The following is a 22,820-nucleotide window of genomic DNA, read 5'->3' as shown; positions in this document are numbered from 1 at the left end:
AGTGGTTTAATAATCACAGATAAAGTCCATGCACACTAATTTATCTTAATAGAAGATGAGAAAAATATAATATTGTGGCTTTTTTGATTGACATCACTTCACCCTGAATGAACTGAATTTAAAGCTGCAGGTCAAATCAGTGAAATACATTTTTTTCAAATGAATTACTTTATTTTAAGATGCACATTTTTCAAAAGCTTTCTGTTATGTAAGTTATTCATTAATCCAGACATTACGTTCCTTGGAATGAGAAGAACATTTATTTATGTATTTCTATGTAGTATTTATAATCCATCCAGTTACATTTGAAAATTGAGAATAATAATTGTTAAAATATAATTGATGTGTACTTTCTTTATTTGATTCGACAGTTGTTGACTACACAGAGACGTTACTACTACTAGGCTTCTTGAATATATATATATATATATATATATATATATATATGGCACTACATAGTGCAAGTTAGATATTATTGTAATATTCCGGACCTTTGCCCGAGGAGATTTTCTCAATCTGGACCTTTTGGAAATTAAATTGAATACCCCTGGACTAGATCAACTATAAAAAGAAGAAGAAACCTCCCAATGGGTGCAGATGTTTCGACCTGTGTCACACAGCAGTGGACAGTGTGTGTGTTTCACATAGTGTTCAAAAGCAATGCAAATATAATTGATCAATCATCAATACATGCAAGATATTAGACACTAAATGCAACAGAAAAAGGTAATTACTTCCTTCACAGTCAAACGTTTAGATTCAGAAGAATGAATCCAAAGCAAACAAACGTACAACTTTCTGTCACTTTAGTAACATATGCTCCTACGATTGGCCAAGCAGCTGCCAGCTGGAGTCATTTCTTTTGAAACAGATTCTGCATTCACATGTAAAATATTTTGGCAATCGGACAACATTTTGATATCGGAGGATACCAACTAGATTGACAGCATGTCCGTAACATTATGTTTTTGTGGCTCTGCAATTTGATAACACAAACATGGTTCGAACAGCTAACTTTGTTAGAGGACATCTCAAGGCTACCTGGCATTTAAGAAGAATAAGGATCTACCACAGGGAGGACATCTCTCATTTAAGGATTTATTTAGTTCATAAGCTAGCTAACAAAAGTTAGTTGAAATCACAAAGCCTAATGTTATGTTACCTGAAGTAACGTGACTACAGACAAACTGAATTTACTTTTTGTATTTATATAAAAATGGATACGGATGAAAATCATCTCTGCACTAATCATTCCTATAGGAAATCTGTAGACGGCACATCCAATATGGATGTTTTAACGGTACCAGAACAAGAGGATTTGTGCTTTGCTCAGTCGTTACCAGAGTCTCCAAAACCACGACCAGCAAAGAAATACCAGACATTGGCCTGCGACAGCGACAGCCTGTGCACGATTCAATTCAATGCATCTTTATAGGCATGAAAGGTTAAAAAAAACAGTGTTGCCAAAGCATCAAAATAAAAGAATACACAATAATATTAGTATGAATATCAACACAACATTACAATTGTTTTATAGTGTTATGATTACATTTATACCTGTGTGTGTGTGTGTGTGTGTGTGTGTGTGTGTGTGTGTGTGTGTGTGTGTGTGTGTGTTATGGCATGTTCATATTGGGTTATCTTGTGGTAGTCATGGTTTCTTGTGTCTTCCTCTTTGGATCTTCAGTTTGTGGTCACTGAGCCCGTACTTGGTGAGGATCTGTCTCTGCTTTCTATCTCTGACTGTAGAGAGACATTCTGACCATTCATCATCTCTTTTTAGTTCTGACATTCTGATCTACTTTGGCTAAATAGTTTTCTTGACATTATGTTGTGATGAGTTTGACTCTGATTGATGTTTGGAGAGCAGTGTTGTTGTGGTACTGGTCCCAGTGTGTCTGAGAGGGACAGTTAGCATCAACACCATAGACTGTAAATAAGAAGGCTGTTGGTAATGAAGAGAATTGTGAAGATGCAAGAAGAGTCTCTTAGACGATTGCAGTCACTTGAGATGACAGAGATAACACAAGTTCCATCACAAGTGTAACTGACACCTTTGAATTCATATGGAAACAAGTGGCGCATGTGACAAGCAAAGTTGAAAAACAACAGAGCAAAGTTGTAATCCTGGTGTTGCTGGAATTTGTGAGAAACCAAGGAAAAACGTTGTCGACGTTTTCAGCCAGGTCCCTCCCAACATCGCAGACCAACTGGCCTATTCAGTGGATATCGCCCACAGATTGAGTCCTCGCTCTGGAGAGGAAGTTGCTTTCACAAACCCTCAGGGACAAAATGTGGAAGGATGCCAGAACGTCAACTATGCTGAAGGAAAGGAGGATCTGACAGGAGACCAAGGGAGCCAGGAACAAAGTGTGGCTGCTCGTTGAACAGGCCAGGAAGGAGGGGCAGAGAGCGGACTTCAGAGGACCCTTCGCACACATTGATGGTAAACAGGTGTAGCGTCAGCGGCTCCTGCCCCATTTCTGGGGAAGTCTTTCGCACCTAACACGTTGCAACTCCCTCGGCTGTCCCACCTGCGAGGATATACGTTCCTCTTGGAGGTGTCGGAACAATACCTTCGGCCTTTTATCTCACCCCGTAGCTAAATCGTGAGGATTTCGGAATGAATTGTCTTTTTGAAAGTCTTTTACGGCTGCCCTAGGCGCTCTCAATGGGATGTAACCCTAACACCCAGCATGTAATAGTTATGTACATCGTCTATACTTTACTATTGCCTATTGTGAACATTCTCACCTTTTTATGACTAACACTGCCAAGTCTTCACCCAGGGTACTCACCTTAAGCTCCTCTGCATGTTTCAGTCGTCACATCTTATCGCACCTTTAACGGACAGGGGAAGAGGATTCAATTGTTTTAAAGGACCAGAATACTTTGTTTTGCTTCAGACACATACAAAATGTAAGGCTGGGTTTTTATTTCAGTTTTTCACACAACAATTTCAATTTCAATGAAACCGTCTCTGTGCTACAAGAACAAATTTTAACAGCTACTGTAATAAGTTCTCCTCTTTATCAGCTTTCACTAATTTTGCTATGAGGTATAATCCACTAGTTGGGGGGGAAAAGGCCCCTTTTTCTTCTCTCTGCTGTTCTCCTGTCAGTGCAGGAAGCTCAGTCAGCTCTCTGACATTCCTACTTTTTTGGGGGTCTATCTCTCCTATGATAGCAAAAGCTTCTTCTATTCCTCGTCTCTGAGGGGTAAGACAGTAGAAGGGTCTTCTTGTCCTTTATTCTAAGGGGGATAAGACCCCTAAGCATCTATTCAAGAAATCTATCCCATTCTCGCGTTGGGGAGAAGCCCAAATCTCACAGTTTCTCTGCTGCTTTTTCTGCTGATCTAAGACTGGCACCTCCTTCATTTCATGAGTCACTCACACACGAGTCCTCCTCTCTCTAGAGCTGATACAGAATGTAACTGGTTTGATCCTGTTAGAACCAGAAGCACTATATAATGCTCAAGTGACTATATTACACAAAGTGTCTAACTCTAGACAGTTTATATGTTAAATCACGTCTATCATAAAATAAAACAAGTTATATTTTGATGGTTATAAAAAGTGTAAACAAGCTATATGTTGTGCTGGTTATACTATACTACCAAAAAAGGTTACAGGTTATAATAGCTATACTTTTATGCTTTCATACTTTTCCACGATCTTTCTACACAGGTCACAGTGAATAACATGTTGGCGAGAAGGTTTTGTATAGATTAGGCTGTCATTCTTACACAGCACTGCTTTATGAGGGTTGAAACTACAAGAGGAGCAGTACTGACAACGTTACTGGTTTACACACATAGTGTTCTTATTTACGTAGTCTCAATTCATATCAGTTGATATCAGAATCAGAATCAGAATCAGAACCGTTTATTGCCATGGTATGTTGAACATACAAGGAATTTGACATGACGGGAAGGTGCTTAACATTTAACAATCAACAACAACAACAACAATCAGTGCAAGTAGAAACAAAATAATATTAATATTGGGATATAAAATAAAGTAAGATATAAAATAAAGTGAAACAGAATAAGGATGAAATATAAAATAAAGTGAAATATAAAATAAAATATAAAATAAAGTGCACAAACGAACCGATAACAGGACTGTAAACAACGAACAGATAACAGATAACAGAACTATAAACAAGTAAGATGTGTAGTGTAAAAGTGTCGAGTGAAATACGGATCGAAGGGATGCAGGGGAGTGACCGGTAGGAATTTTTCCTGGGGATGACAGTCAGTGTGGGTCCCGGGCTCTGTTAATGAGCCCGACTGCGGAAGGGAAGAAGCTGTTCATGTGTCGGGAGGTCTTGGTCCTGATGGACCTCAGCCTCCTGCCAGATGGGAGTGGCACAAACAGTTTTTGTCCAGGGTGAGAGGGGTCGGCTACAATCTTTCTTGCTCGCTTCAGGGTCCTTGAAGCGAACAAGTCCTGGAGGGATGACAGATTGCAGCCAATCACCTTCTCAGCAGAGTGGATGATGCGCTGCAGCCTGGCCTTGTCCTTGTCTGTGGCTGCAGCGTACCAGACCGTGATGGAGGAGCAGAGGATGGACTCAATGATGGCTGTGTAGAAGTGCACCATCATTGTCTTTGGCAGGTTGAATTTCTTCAGCTGCCTCAGGAAGTACATCCTCTGCTGAGCCTTCTTGGTGATGGAGCTGATGTTCAGCTCCCACTTGAGGTCCTGGGATATGATGGAGCCCAGGAAGCGGAAGGACTCCACCGCGTCGACGGGGGAGTCACACAGGGTGATAGGGGCTGGTGGGGCTGCGTTCTTCCGGAAATCCACAACCATCTCCACTGTCTTTAGAGCGTTGAGCTCCAAGTTGTTCAGACCGCACCAGGTCACCAGATGATCAGTCTCCCACCTGTAGGCGGACTCATCCCCACCAGAGATGAGTCCAATGAGGGTGGTGTCATCCGCGAACTTAAGGAGCTTGACGGACTGGTGACTGGAGGTGCAGCTGTTGGTGTACAGGGAGAAGAGCAGAGGGGAAAGAACGCAGCCTTGGGGGGAACCGGTGCTGATGGTCCGGGAGGCTGAGACGTGTTTTTCCAGCTTGACGTGCTGCTTCCTGTCAGACAGGAAGTCTGTGATCCACTTGCAGGTGGAGTCGGGCACGTGCAGCGAACAGATAATAAGATAAGATAATGGATTTTATCCATAGCAAACATTCCCTTTTCTGAACTCTTACCAGAATATTTATTTTCATTTTGGGTCATTTCGGTTTCACTTTACCCGTGGTTACCTGTTGACTATGGCACCTACTTTGTTTTTGAATAATGAAATAACTGTCATTACTGATCGGGTGACATAACCGTTGGTCACCAGTAGGTGATGCACTAGCCTCTCTTCAGCTACTTCATCCAAGTTCAGACTCAAGGCTCATAGTATTGGTGAGTCCTGGGAGGACAGTTTAACTGAGCAGTGAATAACAGCACCAAACAGCATTATACCTGGTCCAATAAGGAAGACAATCTAGAATTTACCACACCAGCAATTTATATCTCAATAACCTATTCACACTCCAGGCCCAAAAACCTCCTTTTAGAAACTAAATAGTTCCTTCTTTATGTGCAGGTCAAACAGCAAATCAATGATATAATCGAAACATTTTGGAACAAAGCAGATTTCCTGAGTTTCCTCAGTAAATAGGGTGGTGATCTAGCCAAGGAAAAGAAAGATGGGGGAGATGTAAATATACTGAATTACAAAATAAATTGGATGACTTGTATAAATCAAAAGCTAAAGGTGCAAACATTTGATCTATAACAAAATTGTTAGAAGAACCTGAGTAAAACTTTTCAAGACTCAATCAACCATTGTAAAGGTACAGGGGAGCTTGTGACCGCAGCAATTCTCCTGAGGAGGTTGTGAATGAAATTATAGATCTCAACAATAATAAGAGTCCAGGATGTGATCGTTCGATAAAAGACTATCTCACTCTTTGGTGAAGGTCTTCATAGAAAGCATCAAGGAAGAAGCTCTTCCAACAAGCATATCTCCAGGTGGCATCAGGATTCTGAAAACAAACAGGGATCCTCAGAGAATAGGCGTTCCATCACTCCTTTAAATATGGATGAGAACATTTTGGTATGTTTTTGCTAGCAGACTTAAAGAAGACACAACCACCAGACTAACCTACCTAACCACCTTTTTGTTTCCTTGTTTGTTTCCTTTTCCTTTTCTTTTTTTTTCTCAAATACTATGCTACGAGACCCTCCGCCCACCCTGTTTGACTTCCTAAACTGTTGGGACGATTGGAATCCATCCCTTGGGGGGGAGTTCTGTCACAGTCTTGGTTTCCTGTTTTATTTTGAATTTCCCTGCCTCTTGTGCCTCGTGTTCACTTCACTTCCTGCCTTTATATGTTTTCCCGTCTTTGTGATTGTCTGCCCCGCCCCCTGATTGAATCCTCCTGTGTCTAATCACCTGCACCTCCCCAGTGTATTTAACCTGTGTTCGCCTGTCTCAGTGTCGGTTATTCTGCTGTGTTACCTGCTCTGCTGAGATATTTAATGGTTTGTTTATTGAAATCACAGACTTCTGCTCCCGTGTCTCTCTGCATTTGGGTCCATACCCTGCTACCCATTGTTGCCTAAACCCTGACAATATGTTGTTTAACTTTGCTTGGAAAAACATAATTCACTCTGTAAAAAAATGCAAATCAATGTGGGTTTTTTAATTATCTGGACTTAGACAATGACAACCCATCATCTTTGTGGAATTTTATCCCAAATTATGTATTTTCCAAAATTGGAGGCCTATTTTACATATGTTTTATTTATTTTATGTTACTTCTCACCGCATCGTTATTACATTTGGAATAATAAGGACATTCTCTACAAAAATGACAGAAAAATAATATCAATGTTTTTGGTATTATCTACACGTTATATTGACTGAAATGGTCGTTTGGGCAACTACTGATTTGTTTGTGACAATATCAAATTCCAATAACAGTAAAGGAATATGCAATGGTTTTCATAATATAACGGGTATATAAGATAATATATCATGGTTATCACTTCCCATGGCTGCTTACTCACATTGTCAGTATATCTGATTCTGCTGTGACTGGTTTGTGCTTTTCAGCAGGGTGTAAGAATAATTAATAATTATTAATAATCAAGGCTTTATTCCAAAAAGACAAAGTGAGTCTGAATGGTCATTCAAACATTTATTTTGGAATTGTTCTCAAACAGAGACATTTTGGTTGGACATTGTAGAGTTCATCCAAACATTTTTCATTGCAGAATTTTCTTTTGTTTGAAGGATGTTTTCTTTGGTGTGTTTGAATTTAAGAAAATATTTTACAATAATCTTTTATTATTGATAAACACTACGTCCACAATCAAATTCAATGGTTCTAAACCTTTCTTTCCTACTTTTAAGAATGAACTGAATGAATATGTGGATGCCATAACATATTCAAAGTACTCTAAAGCTATGAGGACTGTTACATCCATAACCTTCGTGACCTCACAAGCTGATTGTTGGAGCTATGTTTGGGACTTCTGTATAAAAGAGCCTTGTTGCCCTTGGTTACTTGCCTGTACGCCTGGGCTTTCTATTGTTCATGTAGTTTCTTATGTGTCTTTGTGTGTCCTATATGTATTGTGAATGATATTGCCTTTAATAAAGTGTCTGTATTCTGAGTAGTATTGACAAATCATGTGGGAGCAGGCTTTGGTTGAACAGAGTCCTGTACAAAGCAGGATTTGGGCTTAGCGGTAACTTCAGGATTATCTCTGGGTTTTATTATATATATATATATATAAAACAGCAGAATCAGATATATATATTTATTGTCAGATCTATCATGGTCTAGTGTGGTATATTCATTTAAACACATTCACACAGTCAGTAATTTATTACCAGCTGTCCTTCCCGCATTTGTCAGTTTAAACTGTTACTTTCAGTTTGAATTATGTGTTTAACTTCTTCATATTTCTCTTATTTTCATTGGTTTAAAATGAGCTTGTAAACTGGCTAATTGTGTGTATTTATGTGTGTGTATGTTTGTGTATGTATGTATGTATGTATGTACACTACCGTTCAAAAGTTTGGGGTCACCCAGACAATTTCGTGTCAATTTTCAGTTTCTTCGCAATTTCTCGCATGGAATAGCTTCATTTCTAAGAACAAGAATAGACTGGCGAGTTTCACATGAAAGTTCTCTTTTTCTGGCCATGTTGAGAGTATAATCGAACCCACAAATGTGATGCTCCAGATACTCCTATGTAGATATTTCATTAAAACCAGACGTTTCCACCTAGAATAGTCATTAACCACATTAACAATGTATAGAGTGTATTTCTGATTAATTTAATGTTATCTTCATTGAAAGAAACAGTTCTTTTCTTTGAGAAATAAGGACATTTCTAAGTGACCCCAAACTTTTGAACGGTAGTGTATGTATGTTTGTGTGTGTATGTAAGTAAGCATATGGTAAATGGACTGTACTTGTATTTCTCTTTTCTAGTCTTCCGACCACTCAAAGCTTTAACACTACATGTCATCATTCACCCATTCACACACTGATGACAGGAGCTACCATGCAAGGCACCTGCCCATCAGGACTATCTAACATTCATACCCATTCATTCACCACTGGCACAGCCTGCGGGAGCAATTTGGGGTTAAGTGTCTTGCCCAAGGACACATCATGGACATGGAGCAGTGGAGCTGGGGATCGAACTGCCGATCCTCTGATTGAAGGATGACCCGCTCTTCTACTGAGTCACATGTACGTATGTATGTGTGTGTGTGTGTGTCATGTCATAGCCTGATTGTTAAAACATTGTAATACTAAAAACACAGAGAAAATTGATTTTTTTTATGGTTGTTGACAGTATTTTCTGATTCATGGAGTTATACAAAAATATATCCATGCAAAGTAGCACATATTTATAAGATAATTCCAAATTTTCATATTTAAACATCACATTTCATAACACTTGTAATACAAATAATAATTGTCTTCATTAAGTAATCAAGTGGGGAATTTTAATGGTGATATCTACAAGTTCAAATGTTGACTCTCTTCACCTGTGTCTCCCGTTCAATCGGCAGCATGACAGCAGGAGCAGCCTTCTCACTCATGAAATAAATAGTCCTGCAGATTCATCTCCTAATTACCAAAATGTATCTTCTAGGATATTGAAACACAGATTCCTAAACACCAATGTGGAAAAAATTATCAAGTTACCTCAAAACCTGCTGTTCAGATTTCTGAAACGGGGCGTCGCCCTTTAACCAGAAGATCACTGTCCACTGCTCCTGATGATGAGGATGGGTAAATGCAGAGGTCACATTTCATGTATAGACCTGCATGTATATGAGCATTTAAAGAAAGTCTAGCACTGTGAGATGGACTGCCCTCGCTGTAGGCAACACATAGACACTCACTTAAGTTACCTTCAGAGGTGCAGATACTGGCAGTGGATCTTATGGTATGTTTCTTTACAAAATGAAAGCATCTTGATTTCAACATGAAATGTATTTGACACAGAAAAAGCACCTCAACAAAAACTTCTTGATGGTGTAGCACCCCAACACTCTATAGAGTAGACCTACACTGGAATGATGGGATGTTTGGGTTCAGAACTCCTCAGGTAGAACTCCTCAGGTCTACTCTCTAGGTAGAAGAGAGGCCCGAGGCCTGCAGACTCACAAGTGCCTCCATGTGCAGTTTAAGTGAATGGGGACGATATTGATTGTCATAGTGTTCAACCAATCAGATCTTTAGTTTGACATGTTGGGCGTATTCTTTGACGTGTCAGAGCTGCTAGCTGTCCTAGCCATACGTGATTGGTCAGTGGTCTAGCGTGACATGTTGGGCGGTGACAATCCCAATATCGGCTGCCTCTGTCGAGCGGACATTTTCAGCTTCATTTTTACACGAAACAAATAATAACCGTAGCTGTGTTTCAGCCCAGGTATGAAATGCACGGCCCGCCACTGTACTTTACACAGCAAAACCTTTACAAACTCTCCGAAAACTCTACTGAGATTAACTCTTGGCTACCGGCCGAGGACCATTTGGGGTTCCAGCGAGACAGTTTAGCAAAGAGAGTGTCGTAGAATGCACTTTTCAGAAACGAATATAATGAATGCTACACACATGCGATATACCAGATTAAACAGCAACATCTGGGCAACACTACCATGTAAGTCATTTATTTTTTACACACTCCTAACACAATTATACACAACTAATATAAGTAACTAGAAGATGTACCACAATATCACGTATTTGTCGCCATGACTCGGCAAACTACCACTCCTGAGAAAGCTACAAACAAAAAGCTAACGGCTAACACGGCCGAGCAATATACCAGAAAGCATGAAAATTCAACACAGAATCCAGCGATATCTTCAGAATTTTTCTCCGTGAAACCAGACAGAGCTGTGAGCAAACAAAAGCCAGAACTACAAACTGCTTCACCGAAAAAAAATCCAAGCAGCACCTCACCTTTACGTTGAATCACGAAAAGACCGGCATAATTTCCCGGCTAAACACTGTTGCTACGTATGTCGTGTGTCTTTGTCATCTGTTTCCTGGAGAAGGGGGGTCAACCTGGCGCGTGGGACCCCGGGGTAAGGTCTTAGACTTTTGGCGAATGGAAGTTTTTTCGATTTTTACTGGCTAAACACTGTCAATCAGAGATGGGCAAAAATACATCAAAATGTATTTTGATACAAAATACAAAATACCCCCAAATAAATGTATTACAACAAAATACAAAATACAAAATACTGGTGCCAGAAAATGTAACAAAATACATGTATTTTGTATTTAAAATATAGGAAATACTTTTTTCTGGATTTTCCGTTTTCTCACAATTTGGTATAGCAGAGCATTCAGGTTTGGTCTATAATGTACACAAAGCTCTGGTGAACCCCACAAAAAGGAAGAACAGTCACAGAATGTCAGTGTAACTAAGCAAAGCTATTGAAAGACAACAACTTGATTGATTAATGTATATATATATTTTTATTAATGGGACTTAACAGCCCATAAATGTTGGCTTTGTATCAAAAAGAAAATATTCATCACATATGAAATACAAGCTCCCAATCTCCCTCTTCCTATAGCTAGCTACTCGACTGATAAGTTAACTTGCTAAACACTGGCTATGCACTAGCCTAGACAGCATGCTAGCGTCATTAGCATGTTAGCATCGATCGCTTGATATTATAACCATCACCATGTATATACGTAGCCAGACCCAGACATAAATTATACATCAAGCTAGTTGAAATCTGTCACACTCAGATACAATATTTAACTTGACAGATAATCCGTTGAATTTGAAGATCTGAAGACTGAACTCGTGAACTGTTTTTTGATTCGTGGAGAAAGTATTTTGAGTATTTTAAATACAAAATTACTCCACTCTAAAGTATTTTGTTACAAATTACGTTAGATTTTTAATCGGCCCTATCAAATACAAATGACAAAATACTCAAAAGTAATTGAAATACGTATTTCAAATACAAGTAATAGAAATACTGCCCATCTCTGCTGTCAATCAACACCAGGCTTCTACTTCCGCATTCCTGAGACTCTGACGTGTCTAAAGAGGTGTCATTTTCTAAAATTGACCAATCATAGGCTGGCTGAGCTTCAAATACACAGACGAGCTCAGACGAGAATGGATACATGGTTTACAGCCTTAGAGAGGATTCTGGCTCTCAAAATGATGCCAAACTGCTGTATTAGGTTAGATTGAACACTATTAGTGATAAAACAAGTGAAATATATAGTTATATAGTATATAAAATTAGAATAGAACAGCTGGAACAGCTGGTTCCAAAATGAGAATTTGACAGTTTTGCTAGACCCCGCCTGACCTCTGTACTAAAGCCTCTGTAACTTTGTCCTGCTTCACTTGGTGTCATGTTGTGCTATGATTTGGGAGAGTTTTTAGGCTTTCAGCTGCATTATTTCAAGGAAATAATATCAATAAAAGTGGGTTTTTTTCAGGCGAACCTGAAACCTTTCAATGAGCTGTGTTCCATCTTCATTTACTCTTAACCAGTTTATATACACTGATATTTACACATCTGATCACAGCTCACAAGTGTTACCTTTATTATATCATCAAAATTATTCAGATAGACCTTGTAGTTAGAGATTTACACTCTCTTTAGTATGGGTATGCAATTTTCGAGCGGAGGCCTAAAAACAGGGCTCGTGTTTAATTAAATCTCTCCAGTTGATCCAGAATGCTGCAGCTCGTGTACTAACAAAAACTAAGAAAAGAGATCATGTTACTCCTGTATTACCTTCTCTGCACTGGCTCCCTGTAAAATCTAGAATGGAATTGAAAATCCTTCTGCTTACCTATAAAGCCCTAATTGGTCAGCACCATCATATCTTAAAGAGCTTATAGTACCATATTACCCCACTAGAGAGCTGCGCTCCCTAAATTCAGGGTTACTTGTGGTTCTAGAGTCGTAAAAAGTAGGATGGGAGCCAAAGCCTTCAGTTATCAAGCTCCTCTTCTGTGGAACCAGCTTCAGTCCGGGGGGCAGACACACTCGGCACATTTAAGAGTAGGCTGAAGACTTTCCTCTTTGAATCAGGTTTATAATTAGGGCTGGCTCAGGTTTATAGTTAGGGCTGAATCAGGTTTATAGTTAGGACTGGCTGAGGTTTATAGTTAGGGAAGTATCAGGTTTATAGTTAGGGCTGAATCAGGTTTATAGTTAGGGCTGGCTCAGGTTTATAGTTAGGGCTGGTTCAGGTTTATAGTTAGGGCTGAATCAGGTTTATAGTTAGGGATAAATCAGGTTTATAGTTAGGGCTGGCTCAGGTTTATAGTTAGGGCTGGCTCAGGTTTATAGTTAGGGCTGGCTCAGGTTTATAGTTAGGGCTGGTTCAGGTTTATAGTTAGGGCTGAATCAGGTTTATAGTTAGGGATAAATCAGGTTTATAGTTAGGGCTGGCTCAGGTTTATAGTTAGGGCTGGCTCAGGTTTATAGTTAGGGCTGAATCAGTTTTATAGTTAGGACTGGCTCAGGTTTATAGTTAGAGCTGGTTCAGGTTTATAGTTAGGGCTGAATCAGGTTTATAGTTAGGGATAAATCAGGTTTATAGTTAGGGCTGGCTCAGGTTTATAGTTAGGGCTGGCTCAGGTTTATAGTTAGGGGTGGTTCAAGTTCATAGTTAGGGCTGGCTCAGGTTTATAGTTAGAGCTGGTTCAGGTTTATAGTTAGGGCTGAATCAGGTTTATAGTTAGGGATAAATCAGGTTTATAGTTAGGGCTGGCTCAGGTTTATAGTTAGGGCTGGCTCAGGTTTATAGTTAGAGCTGGTTCAGGTTTATAGTTAGGGCTGAATCAGGTTTATAGTTAGGGATAAATCAGGTTTAAAGTTAGGGCTGGCTCAGGTTTATAGTTAGGGCTGGCTCAGGTTTATAGTTAGGGCTGAATCAGGTTTATAGTTAGGACTGGCTCAGGTTTATAGTTAGAGCTGGTTCAGGTTTATAGTTAGGGCTGAATCAGGTTTATAGTTAGGGATAAATCAGGTTTATAGTTAGGGCTGGCTCAGGTTTATAGTTAGGGCTGAATCAGGTATATAGTTAGGGATAAATCAGGTTTATAGTTAGGGCTGGCTCAGGTTTATAGTTAGGGATAAATCAGGTTTATAGTTAGGGCTGGCTCAGGTTTATAGTTAGGGATAAATCAGGTTTATAGTTAGGGCTGGCTCAGGTTTATAGTTAGGGCTGGCTGAGGTTTATAGTTAGGGCTGGCTCAGGTTTATAGTTAGGGCTGGCTCAGGTTTATAGTTAGGGCTGGCTCAGGTTTATAGTTAGAGCTGGTTCAGGTTTATAGTTAGGGCTGAATCAGGTTTATAGTTAGGGCTGGTTCAGGTTTATAGTTAGGGCTGAATCAGGTTTATAGTTAGGGATAAATCAGGTTTATAGTTAGGGCTGGCTCAGGTTTATAGTTAGGGCTGGCTCAGGTTTATAGTTAGGGCTGGCTCAGGTTTATAGTTAGGGCTGGTTCAGGTTTATAGTTAGGGCTGAATCATGTTTATAGTTAGGGATAAATCAGGTTTATAGTTAGGGCTGGCTCAGGTTTATAGTTAGGGCTGGCTCAGGTTTATAGTTAGGGCTGAATCAGTTTTATAGTTAGGACTGGCTCAGGTTTATAGTTAGAGCTGGTTCAGGTTTATAGTTAGGGCTGAATCAGGTTTATATTTAGGGATAAATCAGGTTTATAGTTAGGGCTGGCTCAGGTTTATAGTTAGGGCTGGCTGAGGTTTATAGTTAGGGCTGAATCAGGTTTATAGTTAGGGCTGGCTCAGGTTTATAGTTAGGGGTGGTTCAAGTTCATAGTTAGGGCTGGCTCAGGTTTATAGTTAGAGCTGGTTCAGGTTTATAGTTAGGGCTGAATCAGGTTTATAGTTAGGGATAAATCAGGTTTATAGTTAGGGCTGGCTCAGGTTTATAGTTAGGGCTGGCTCAGGTTTATAGTTAGAGCTGGTTCAGGTTTATAGTTAGGGCTGAATCAGGTTTATAGTTAGGGATAAATCAGGTTTAAAGTTAGGGCTGGCTCAGGTTTATAGTTAGGGCTGGCTCAGGTTTATAGTTAAGGCTGAATCAGGTTTATAGTTAGGACTGGCTCAGTTTTATAGTTAGAGCTGGTTCAGGTTTATAGTTAGGGCTGAATCAGGTTTATAGTTAGGGATAAATCAGGTTTATAGTTAGGGCTGGCTCAGGTTTATAGTTAGGGCTGAATCAGGTTTATAGTTAGGGATAAATCAGGTTTATAGTTAGGGCTGGCTCAGGTTTATAGTTAGGGATAAATCAGGTTTATAGTTAGGGCTGGCTCAGGTTTATAGTTAGGGATAAATCAGGTTTATAGTTAGGGCTGGCTCAGGTTTATAGTTAGGGCTGGCTGAGGTTTATAGTTAGGGCTGGCTCAGGTTTATAGTTAGGGCTGGCTCAGGTTTATAGTTAGGGCTGGCTCAGGTTTATAGTTAGAGCTGGTTCAGGTTTATAGTTAGGGCTGGTTCAGGTTTATAGTTAGGGCTGAATCAGGTTTATAGTTAGGGATAAATCAGGTTTATAGTTAGGGCTGGCTCAGGTTTATAGTTAGGGCTGGCTCAGGTTTATAGTTAGGGCTGAATCAGTTTTATAGTTAGGACTGGCTCAGGTTTATAGTTAGAGCTGGTCCAGGTTTATAGTTAGGGCTGAATCAGGTTTATAGTTAGGGATAAATCAGGTTTATAGTTAGGGCTGGCTCAGGTTTATAGTTAGGGCTGAATCAGGTTTATAGTTAGGGATAAATCAGGTTTATAGTTAGGGCTGGCTCAGGTTTATAGTTAGGGATAAATCAGGTTTATAGTTAGGGCTGGCTCAGGTTTATAGTTAGGGATAAATCAGGTTTATAGTTAGGGCTGGCTCAGGTTTATAGTTAGGGCTGGCTGAGGTTTATAGTTAGGGCTGGCTCAGGTTTATAGTTAGGGCTGGCTCAGGTTTATAGTTAGGGCTGGCTCAGGTTTATAGTTAGAGCTGGTTCAGGTTTATAGTTAGGGCTGAATCAGGTTTATAGTTAGGGATAAATCAGGTTTATAGTTAGGGCTGGCTCAGGTTTATAGTTAGGGATAAATCAGGTTTATAGTTAGGGCTGGCTCAGGTTTATAGTTAGGGATAAATCAGGTTTATAGTTAGGGCTGGCTCAGGTTTATAGTTAGGGCTGGCTGAGGTTTATAGTTAGGGCTGGCTCAGGTTTATAGTTAGGGCTGGCTCAGGTTTATAGTTAGGGCTGGCTCAGGTTTATAGTTAGAGCTGGTTCAGGTTTATAGTTAGGGCTGAATCAGGTTTATAGTTAGGGCTGGTTCAGGTTTATAGTTAGGGCTGAATCAGGTTTATAGTTAGGGATAAATCAGGTTTATAGTTAGGGCTGGCTCAGGTTTATAGTTAGGGCTGGCTCAGGTTTATAGTTAGGGCTGGTTCAGGTTTATAGTTAGGGCTGAATCAGGTTTATAGTTAGGGATAAATCAGGTTTATAGTTAGGGCTGGCTCAGGTTTATAGTTAGGGCTGGCTCAGGTTTATAGTTAGGGCTGAATCAGTTTTATAGTTAGGACTGGCTCAGGTTTATAGTTAGAGCTGGTTCAGGTTTATAGTTAGGGCTGAATCAGGTTCATAGTTAGGGATAAATCAGGTTTATAGTTAGGGCTGGCTCAGGTTTATAGTTAGGGCTGGCTGAGGTTTATAGTTAGGGCTGAATCAGGTTTATAGTTAGGGCTGGCTCAGGTTTATAGTTAGGGGTGGTTCAAGTTCATAGTTAGGGCTGGCTCAGGTTTATAGTTAGAGCTGGTTCAGGTTTATAGTTAGGGCTGAATCAGGTTTATAGTTAGGGATAAATCAGGTTTATAGTTAGGGCTGGCTCAGGTTTATAGTTAGGGCTGGCTCAGGTTTATAGTTAGAGCTGGTTCAGGTTTATAGTTAGGGCTGAATCAGGTTTATAGTTAGGGATAAATCAGGTTTAAAGTTAGGGCTGGCTCAGGTTTATAGTTAGGGCTGGCTCAGGTTTATAGTTAAGGCTGAATCAGGTTTATAGTTAGGACTGGCTCAGGTTTATAGTTAGAGCTGGTTCAGGTTTATAGTTAGGGCTGAATCAGGTTTATAGTTAGGGATAAATCAGGTTTATAGTTAGGGCTGGCTCAGGTTTATAGTTAGGGCTGAATCAGGTTTATAGTTAGGGATAAATCAGGTTTATAGTTAGGGCTGGCTCAGGTTTATAGTTAGGGATAAATCAGGTTTATAGTTAGGGCTGGCTCAGGTTTATAGTTAGGGATATATCAGGTTTATAGTTAGGGCTGGCTCAGGTTTATAGTTAGGGCTGGCTGAGGTTTATAGTTAGGGCTGGCTCAGGTTTATAGTTAGGGCTGGCTCAGGTTTATAGTTAGGGCTGGCTCAGGTTTATAGTTAGAGCTGGTTCAGGTTTATAGTTAGGGCTGAATCAGGTTTATAGTTAGGGATAAATCAGGTTTATAGTTAGGGCTGGCTCAGGTTTATAGTTAGGGATAAATCAGGTTTATAGTTAGGGCTGGCTCAGGTTTATAGTTAGGGCTGGCTGAGGTTTATAGTTAGGGCTGGCTCAGGTTTATAGTTAGGGCTGGCTCAGGTTTATAGTTAGGGCTGGCTCAGGTTTATAGTTAGAGCTGGTTCAGGTTTATAGTTAGGGCTGAATCAGGTTTATAGTTAGGGATAAATCAGGTTTATAGTTAGGGCTGGCTCAGGTTTATAGTTAGGGCTGGCTCAGGTTTATAGTTAGGGATAAATCAGGTTTATAGTTAGGGCTGGCTCAGGTTTATAGTTAGGACTGGCTGAGGTTTATAGTTAGGGAAGAATCAGGTTTATAGTTAGGGCTGAATCAGGTTTATAGTTAGGGCTGGCTCAGGTTTATAGTTGGGGCTGGCTCAGGTTTATAGTTAGGGGCGGTTCAAGTTCATAGTTAGGGCTGGCTCAGGTTTATAGTTAGAGCTGGTTCAGGTTTATAGTTAGGGCTGAATCAGGTTTATAGTTAGGGATAAATCAGGTTTATAGTTAGGGCTGGCTCAGGTTTATAGTTAGGGCTGGCTCAGGTTTATAGTTAGAGCTGGTTCAGGTTTATAGTTAGGGCTGAATCAGGTTTATAGTTAGGGATAAATCAGGTTTATAGTTAGGGCTGGCTCAGGTTTATAGTTAGGGCTGGCTCAGGTTTATAGTTAGGGATAAATCAGGTTTATAGTTAGGGCTGGCTCAGGTTTATAGTTAGAGCTGGTTCAGGTTTATAGTTAGGGCTGAATCAGGTTTATAGTTAGGGATAAATCAGGTTTATAGTTAGGGCTGGCTCAGGTTTATAGTTAGGGCTGGCTCAGGTTTATAGTTAGAGCTGGTTCAGGTTTATAGTTAGGGCTGAATCAGGTTTATAGTTAGGGATAAATCAGGTTTATAGTTAGGGCTGGCTCACGTTTATAGTTAGGGCTGGCTCAGGTTTATAGTTAGGACTGGCTCAGGTTTATAGTTAGAGCTGGTTCAGGTTTATAGTTAGGGCTGAATCAGGTTTATAGTTGGGGGTAAATCAGGTTTATAGTTAGGGCTGGCTCAGGTTTATAGTTAGGGCTGGCTCAGGTTTATAGTTAGGGATAAATCAGGTTTATAGTTAGGGATAAATCAGGTTTATAGTTAGGGCTGGCTCAGGTTTATAGTTAGGGCTGGCTCAGGTTTATAGTTAGGGCTGAATCAGGTTTATAGTTAGGACTGGCTGAGGTTTTTAGTTAGAGCTGGTTCAGGTTTATAGTTAGGGCTGAATCAGGTTTATAGTTAGGGATAAATCAGGTTTATAGTTAGGGCTGGCTCACGTTTATAGTTAGGGCTGGCTCAGGTTTATAGTTAGGACTGGCTCAGGTTTATAGTTAGAGCTGGTTCAGGTTCATAGTTAGGGCTGAATCAGGTTTATAGTTAGGGATAAATCAGGTTTATAGTTAGGGCTGGCTCAGGTTTATAGTTAGGGCTGAATCAGGTTTATAGTTAGGACTGGCTGAGGTTTTTAGTTAGAGCTGGTTCAGGTTTATAGTTAGGGCTGAATCAGGTTTATAGTTAGGGATAAATCAGGTTTATAGTTAGGGCTGGCTCACGTTTATAGTTAGGGCTGGCTCAGGTTTATAGTTAGGACTGGCTCAGGTTTATAGTTAGAGCTGGTTCAGGTTCATAGTTAGGGCTGAATCAGGTTTATAGTTAGGGATAAATCAGGTTTATAGTTAGGGCTGGCTCAGGTTTATAGTTAGGGATAAATTAGGTCTATAGTTAGGGATAAATCAGGTTTATAGTTAGGGCTGGCTCAGGTTTATAGTTAGGGCTGGCTCAGGTTTATAGTTAGGGCTGAATCAGGTTTATAGTTAGGACTGGCTGAGGTTTATAGTTAGAGCTGGTTCAGGTTTATAGTTAGGGCTGAATCAGGTTTATAGTTAGGGATAAATCAGGTTTATAGTTAGGGTTAAATCAGGTTTATAGTTAGGGCTGGCTGAGGTTTATAGTTAGGGAAGAATCAGGTTTATAGTTAGGGCTGAATCAGGTTTATAGTTAGGGCTGGCTCAGGTTTATAGTTGGGGCTGGCTCAGGTTTATAGTTAGGGGCGGTTCAAGTTCATAGTTAGGGCTGGCTCAGGTTTATAGTTAGAGCTGGTTCAGGTTTATAGTTAGGGCTGAATCAGGTTTATAGTTAGGGATAAATCAGGTTTATAGTTAGGGCTGGCTCAGGTTTATAGTTAGGGCTGGCTCAGGTTTATAGTTAGGGCTGAATCAGGTTTATAGTTAGGACTGGCTGAGGTGTATAGTTAGAGCTGGTTCAGGTTTATAGTTAGGGCTGAATCAGGTTTATAGTTAGGGATAAATCAGGTTTATAGTTAGGGCTGGCTCACGTTTATAGTTAGGGCTGGCTCAGTTTTATAGTTAGAGCTGGTTCAGGTTTATAGTTAGGGCTGGCTCAGGTTTATAGTTAGGGATTAATCAGGTTCATAGTTAGGGCTGGCTCAGGTTTATAGTTAGGGCTGGCTCAGGTTTATAGTTAGGGATAAATCAGGTTTATAGTTAGGGCTGGCTCAGGTTTTTAGTTAGGGCTGGCTGAGGTTTATAGTTAGGGCTGAATCAGGTTTATAGTTAGGTCTGGCTCAGGTTTATAGTTAGGGCTGGCTCAGGTTTATAGTTAGGGCTGGCTCAGGTTTGCCTTGGACCAGTCCCTAAATAAGCTGCTATAGGCCTAGACTGCTGGGGGACTTCCTTGGATACACTGAGCTCCTCTCTCTTCTCTCTCTCCTTCTGCATGACTTCATGTCCCATTAACGCACATTACTGACTTTGCTTCTTCCCCGGAGTCGTTCTGCTTTCTTGCCTCGCAGGTTTCCATGGATAGTGGTAATATTATTATTATGGATCATGGTCTTGCCTCCTGCCGTGGTTCTGTCATATGCATTGAAAGTGTTGTAACTCTGTTATGTTGTTCATTCTGTACACATGACATCTATCACACTTCTGTCCATCCTGATAGAGGATCATCCTCTGTTCTGGGACTGAGGATGTCACATGTGTACAGATTGTAAAGCCCTCTGAGGCAAATTTGTAATTTTTGGGCTCAACAAAAATAAATTGAATTGAAAAATAAATTGAATTGAGTTAATAGGATAGAAAAATATGTCCTGTGTTATTTATTTTATAAATTTGGGAGAAAATAGGGAATCAGCGGACAAACAAAATGTTTTTTCTCTTTTCTGAGAAAGTAACATTATAATTTGGGAAACGGATGAGATTATGTCTGGGAACAGTGAATCTTGTTTATTTTCAAAATAATAGTTGAAGATGATTATAAGTGCTCTTGATAACATTTGAATCAACAGCATTTACATTTTATTGGAGAGAAGCTGATGGCCGTCTACATCCTGAATGCTACTGATGGCCGGATCCTGAAGTTGCTGATCCCAGTGCAGGCTGTTGTTCGGGTGGGTGTGCCTTGTTCATACAGCAGATGATATATAAAGCACAGCAGCTGCTGCAGCAGGTTAGTCATTCTCAGATCAGTCAGGTGCAGTCATGCCCCGTGCTGCCAGCGGACTCCAGCTCCTCGCGCTTCTGCTGCTGCTGAGCAGGAGCAGCTCAGCTGTCCAGAACGACGCCACAGAGTCAGATAGTATTCAGCTGGTCCACGATACTCGAGAGGAGCCGGTTAATGAAGACACGAACCAGGCGAGAAACGGTGGGAGACGACTGGCTGATCCTGTGCGTAATGGTGAGTCAAAGCGGTTACGCACAGCGCACTTACAGTATATTTACATCGTTTCAACTTTTGTTTTGTCTTTCTCATTAAAGCTTGACAGATGCGCTTCAGATTGAGTCAATAGATTATTCTCTCGTAGTGTGGTGATATGAGTTGCAGGAGTAGCAGCTGGATTTTCAAAACGCATAAAGTGACATTTGATCTCGTTGTTTTTGGAAATATGGTTTCCTAACGTGCACTAGTTGCAAAATATGATTAGTAAGCGTTCAGCATTCTGTAAGTGTAACGTGGCTTACAGCATGTTGGGATTGGGAGCATTTGGCATGACTGTTGTGAGCAGAAATGTATGGATGCAAATCAAAAAGGATGCAGCAGAGGCTGAGGTATCCTGACTTCTACCAGTCAACTCCCCCAAACACCCCCAAAAATAATGCATAGCATATATCATTAGACCCGAAGCTGAGACACAGACTGAGTTCTCCTTGTAAATTGCAATCAGTGGAGTGCCCCTGTTTTATATGACAATTACAATTTAGACAAGAGTCCAACTGACTCACAGTTTAGAGTTGCCACCTCTGTTTCCAAGAAGTAGACCTGAACAGTAATGTTAACAGATAGAGGAGCCGACAAATATCTAACTCAGATCTCATTTCTCAGGCCCAGACCAGAGCCAGGTGGGCTGCAGGGAGCTGAGGTCCACAAAGTACATCTCTGATGGCCAGTGCACCAGCGTCAACCCCATCAAGGAGCTAGTGTGTGCTGGGGAGTGTCTGCCAGTCCACCTGCTGCCCAACTGGATCGGGGGTGGGGGTTACACCGGGAGATACTGGAGCCGCCGCGACGCCCAGGAGTGGCGTTGCGTCATTGACCGGACCAGGACTCAGCGGATCCGGCTGCAGTGCCAGGATGGCAGCGCTAGGACCTACAAGATAACTGTGGTGACCTCCTGCAAGTGCAAGCGCTACTCCAGACAGCAGAATGACTCAGGGCACAAGGACACACCTGTCCACAGTGGAAAACAAGGGACAAATTAGAGGAAGGCTGGACTGCCTGAGGAGAGAGCCGGGAGAAAGTCTGACAACTAACATTAGGAAGTTTATGGATGAAATAGAAGTGTGTACATCATAACCAAATGTTTAATAGCCAGGCCAGACAGAGGTAAAAAACAACAATGTAGATTTGTCTCCAAACGTAATATTGTGACTCAGAGAAAGGTTTTAAGATTAAACAGGGTTTAATAAGAGGAATTAGGTCAACACTTAAAAAGAGTGAGATGTTCAGATGGATATAAGTCTCATTTCTGTGTTAAGTATGATCTGGAGTCAGAATCTGGTTAGCCTAGCTTAGCATAACGACTGGAAGCAGAGGGAAACAGCTAGCCTGGCTATGTGCAAAGATCATAAAATACACCTAAATTCCTCTGAGAGTAAGTTCTTGTGTTGTATGGTGTTGGTTTAATCTGTATACAAACATAAATGTAAAAATGTTGTTTTGAGTTATCTGATGGAAATATTTCTCGATGAGTAACACCTTCCGCCCGTATACATCTCACCCACTATAGTGCAGGACACCAGACACATTTTGTATACAGATTACAAAATGCGTTCATTAGTGAGTTTAACAACTCTTTTTTTCCCAGCTGAGCTAGGTTAACTACTTCCTGACTTATTCCTTAGACATGAACCAACTTTTACCTGGCATTGGTCCATTGGTAAGGCAAGTGAATTTGAACGGTCTCTGGTTCAGTACTGAGGAGGTGTTTGTCTGATATTTGCCAAGTAAAACAGCTGTTATTGTCACGTAATGTCATGTAGAGGAACAACTTATCACAGCCGGCAGATATCTCTTCTTCTGTTTAGAGCAGGACGACCCAGAGCTTTATGACCTGTCCACTGTTTCTCCTAGATTCATTCTAATTCATTCTATGCGTGCCGCTGCTAAAAGTTCACACGATCATTTTTGTATCCTCTGCTCTCATGGTCCACGCGCATGCACGCACACACACACGCACACACGGCGGA

The 22,820-nt window shown here is 40.6% G+C and overlaps 1 protein-coding gene across 1 annotated transcript; it reads left to right on the top strand.

The window, feature by feature from the left end:
- Positions 1–20,615: 20,615 nt before the first annotated feature.
- On the top strand, positions 20,616–22,083 carry LOC306708367 (sclerostin domain-containing protein 1-like; the record flags this gene model as incomplete). The annotated part of the gene is given in 3 exon segments (XM_079176199.1): positions 20,616–20,811; positions 21,457–21,830; positions 21,834–22,083. Coding segments are annotated over 3 exon segments (621 nt in total). The 3' UTR covers positions 21,885–22,083.
- Positions 22,084–22,820: the final 737 nt, after the last annotated feature.

The sequence above is a fragment of the Pholis gunnellus genome (genome assembly GCF_910591455.1).
Source record: "Pholis gunnellus genome assembly, chromosome: 16".
Taxonomy (NCBI): domain Eukaryota; kingdom Metazoa; phylum Chordata; class Actinopteri; order Perciformes; family Pholidae; genus Pholis; species Pholis gunnellus.
This window is presented reverse-complemented; position numbering and strand designations above follow the sequence as displayed.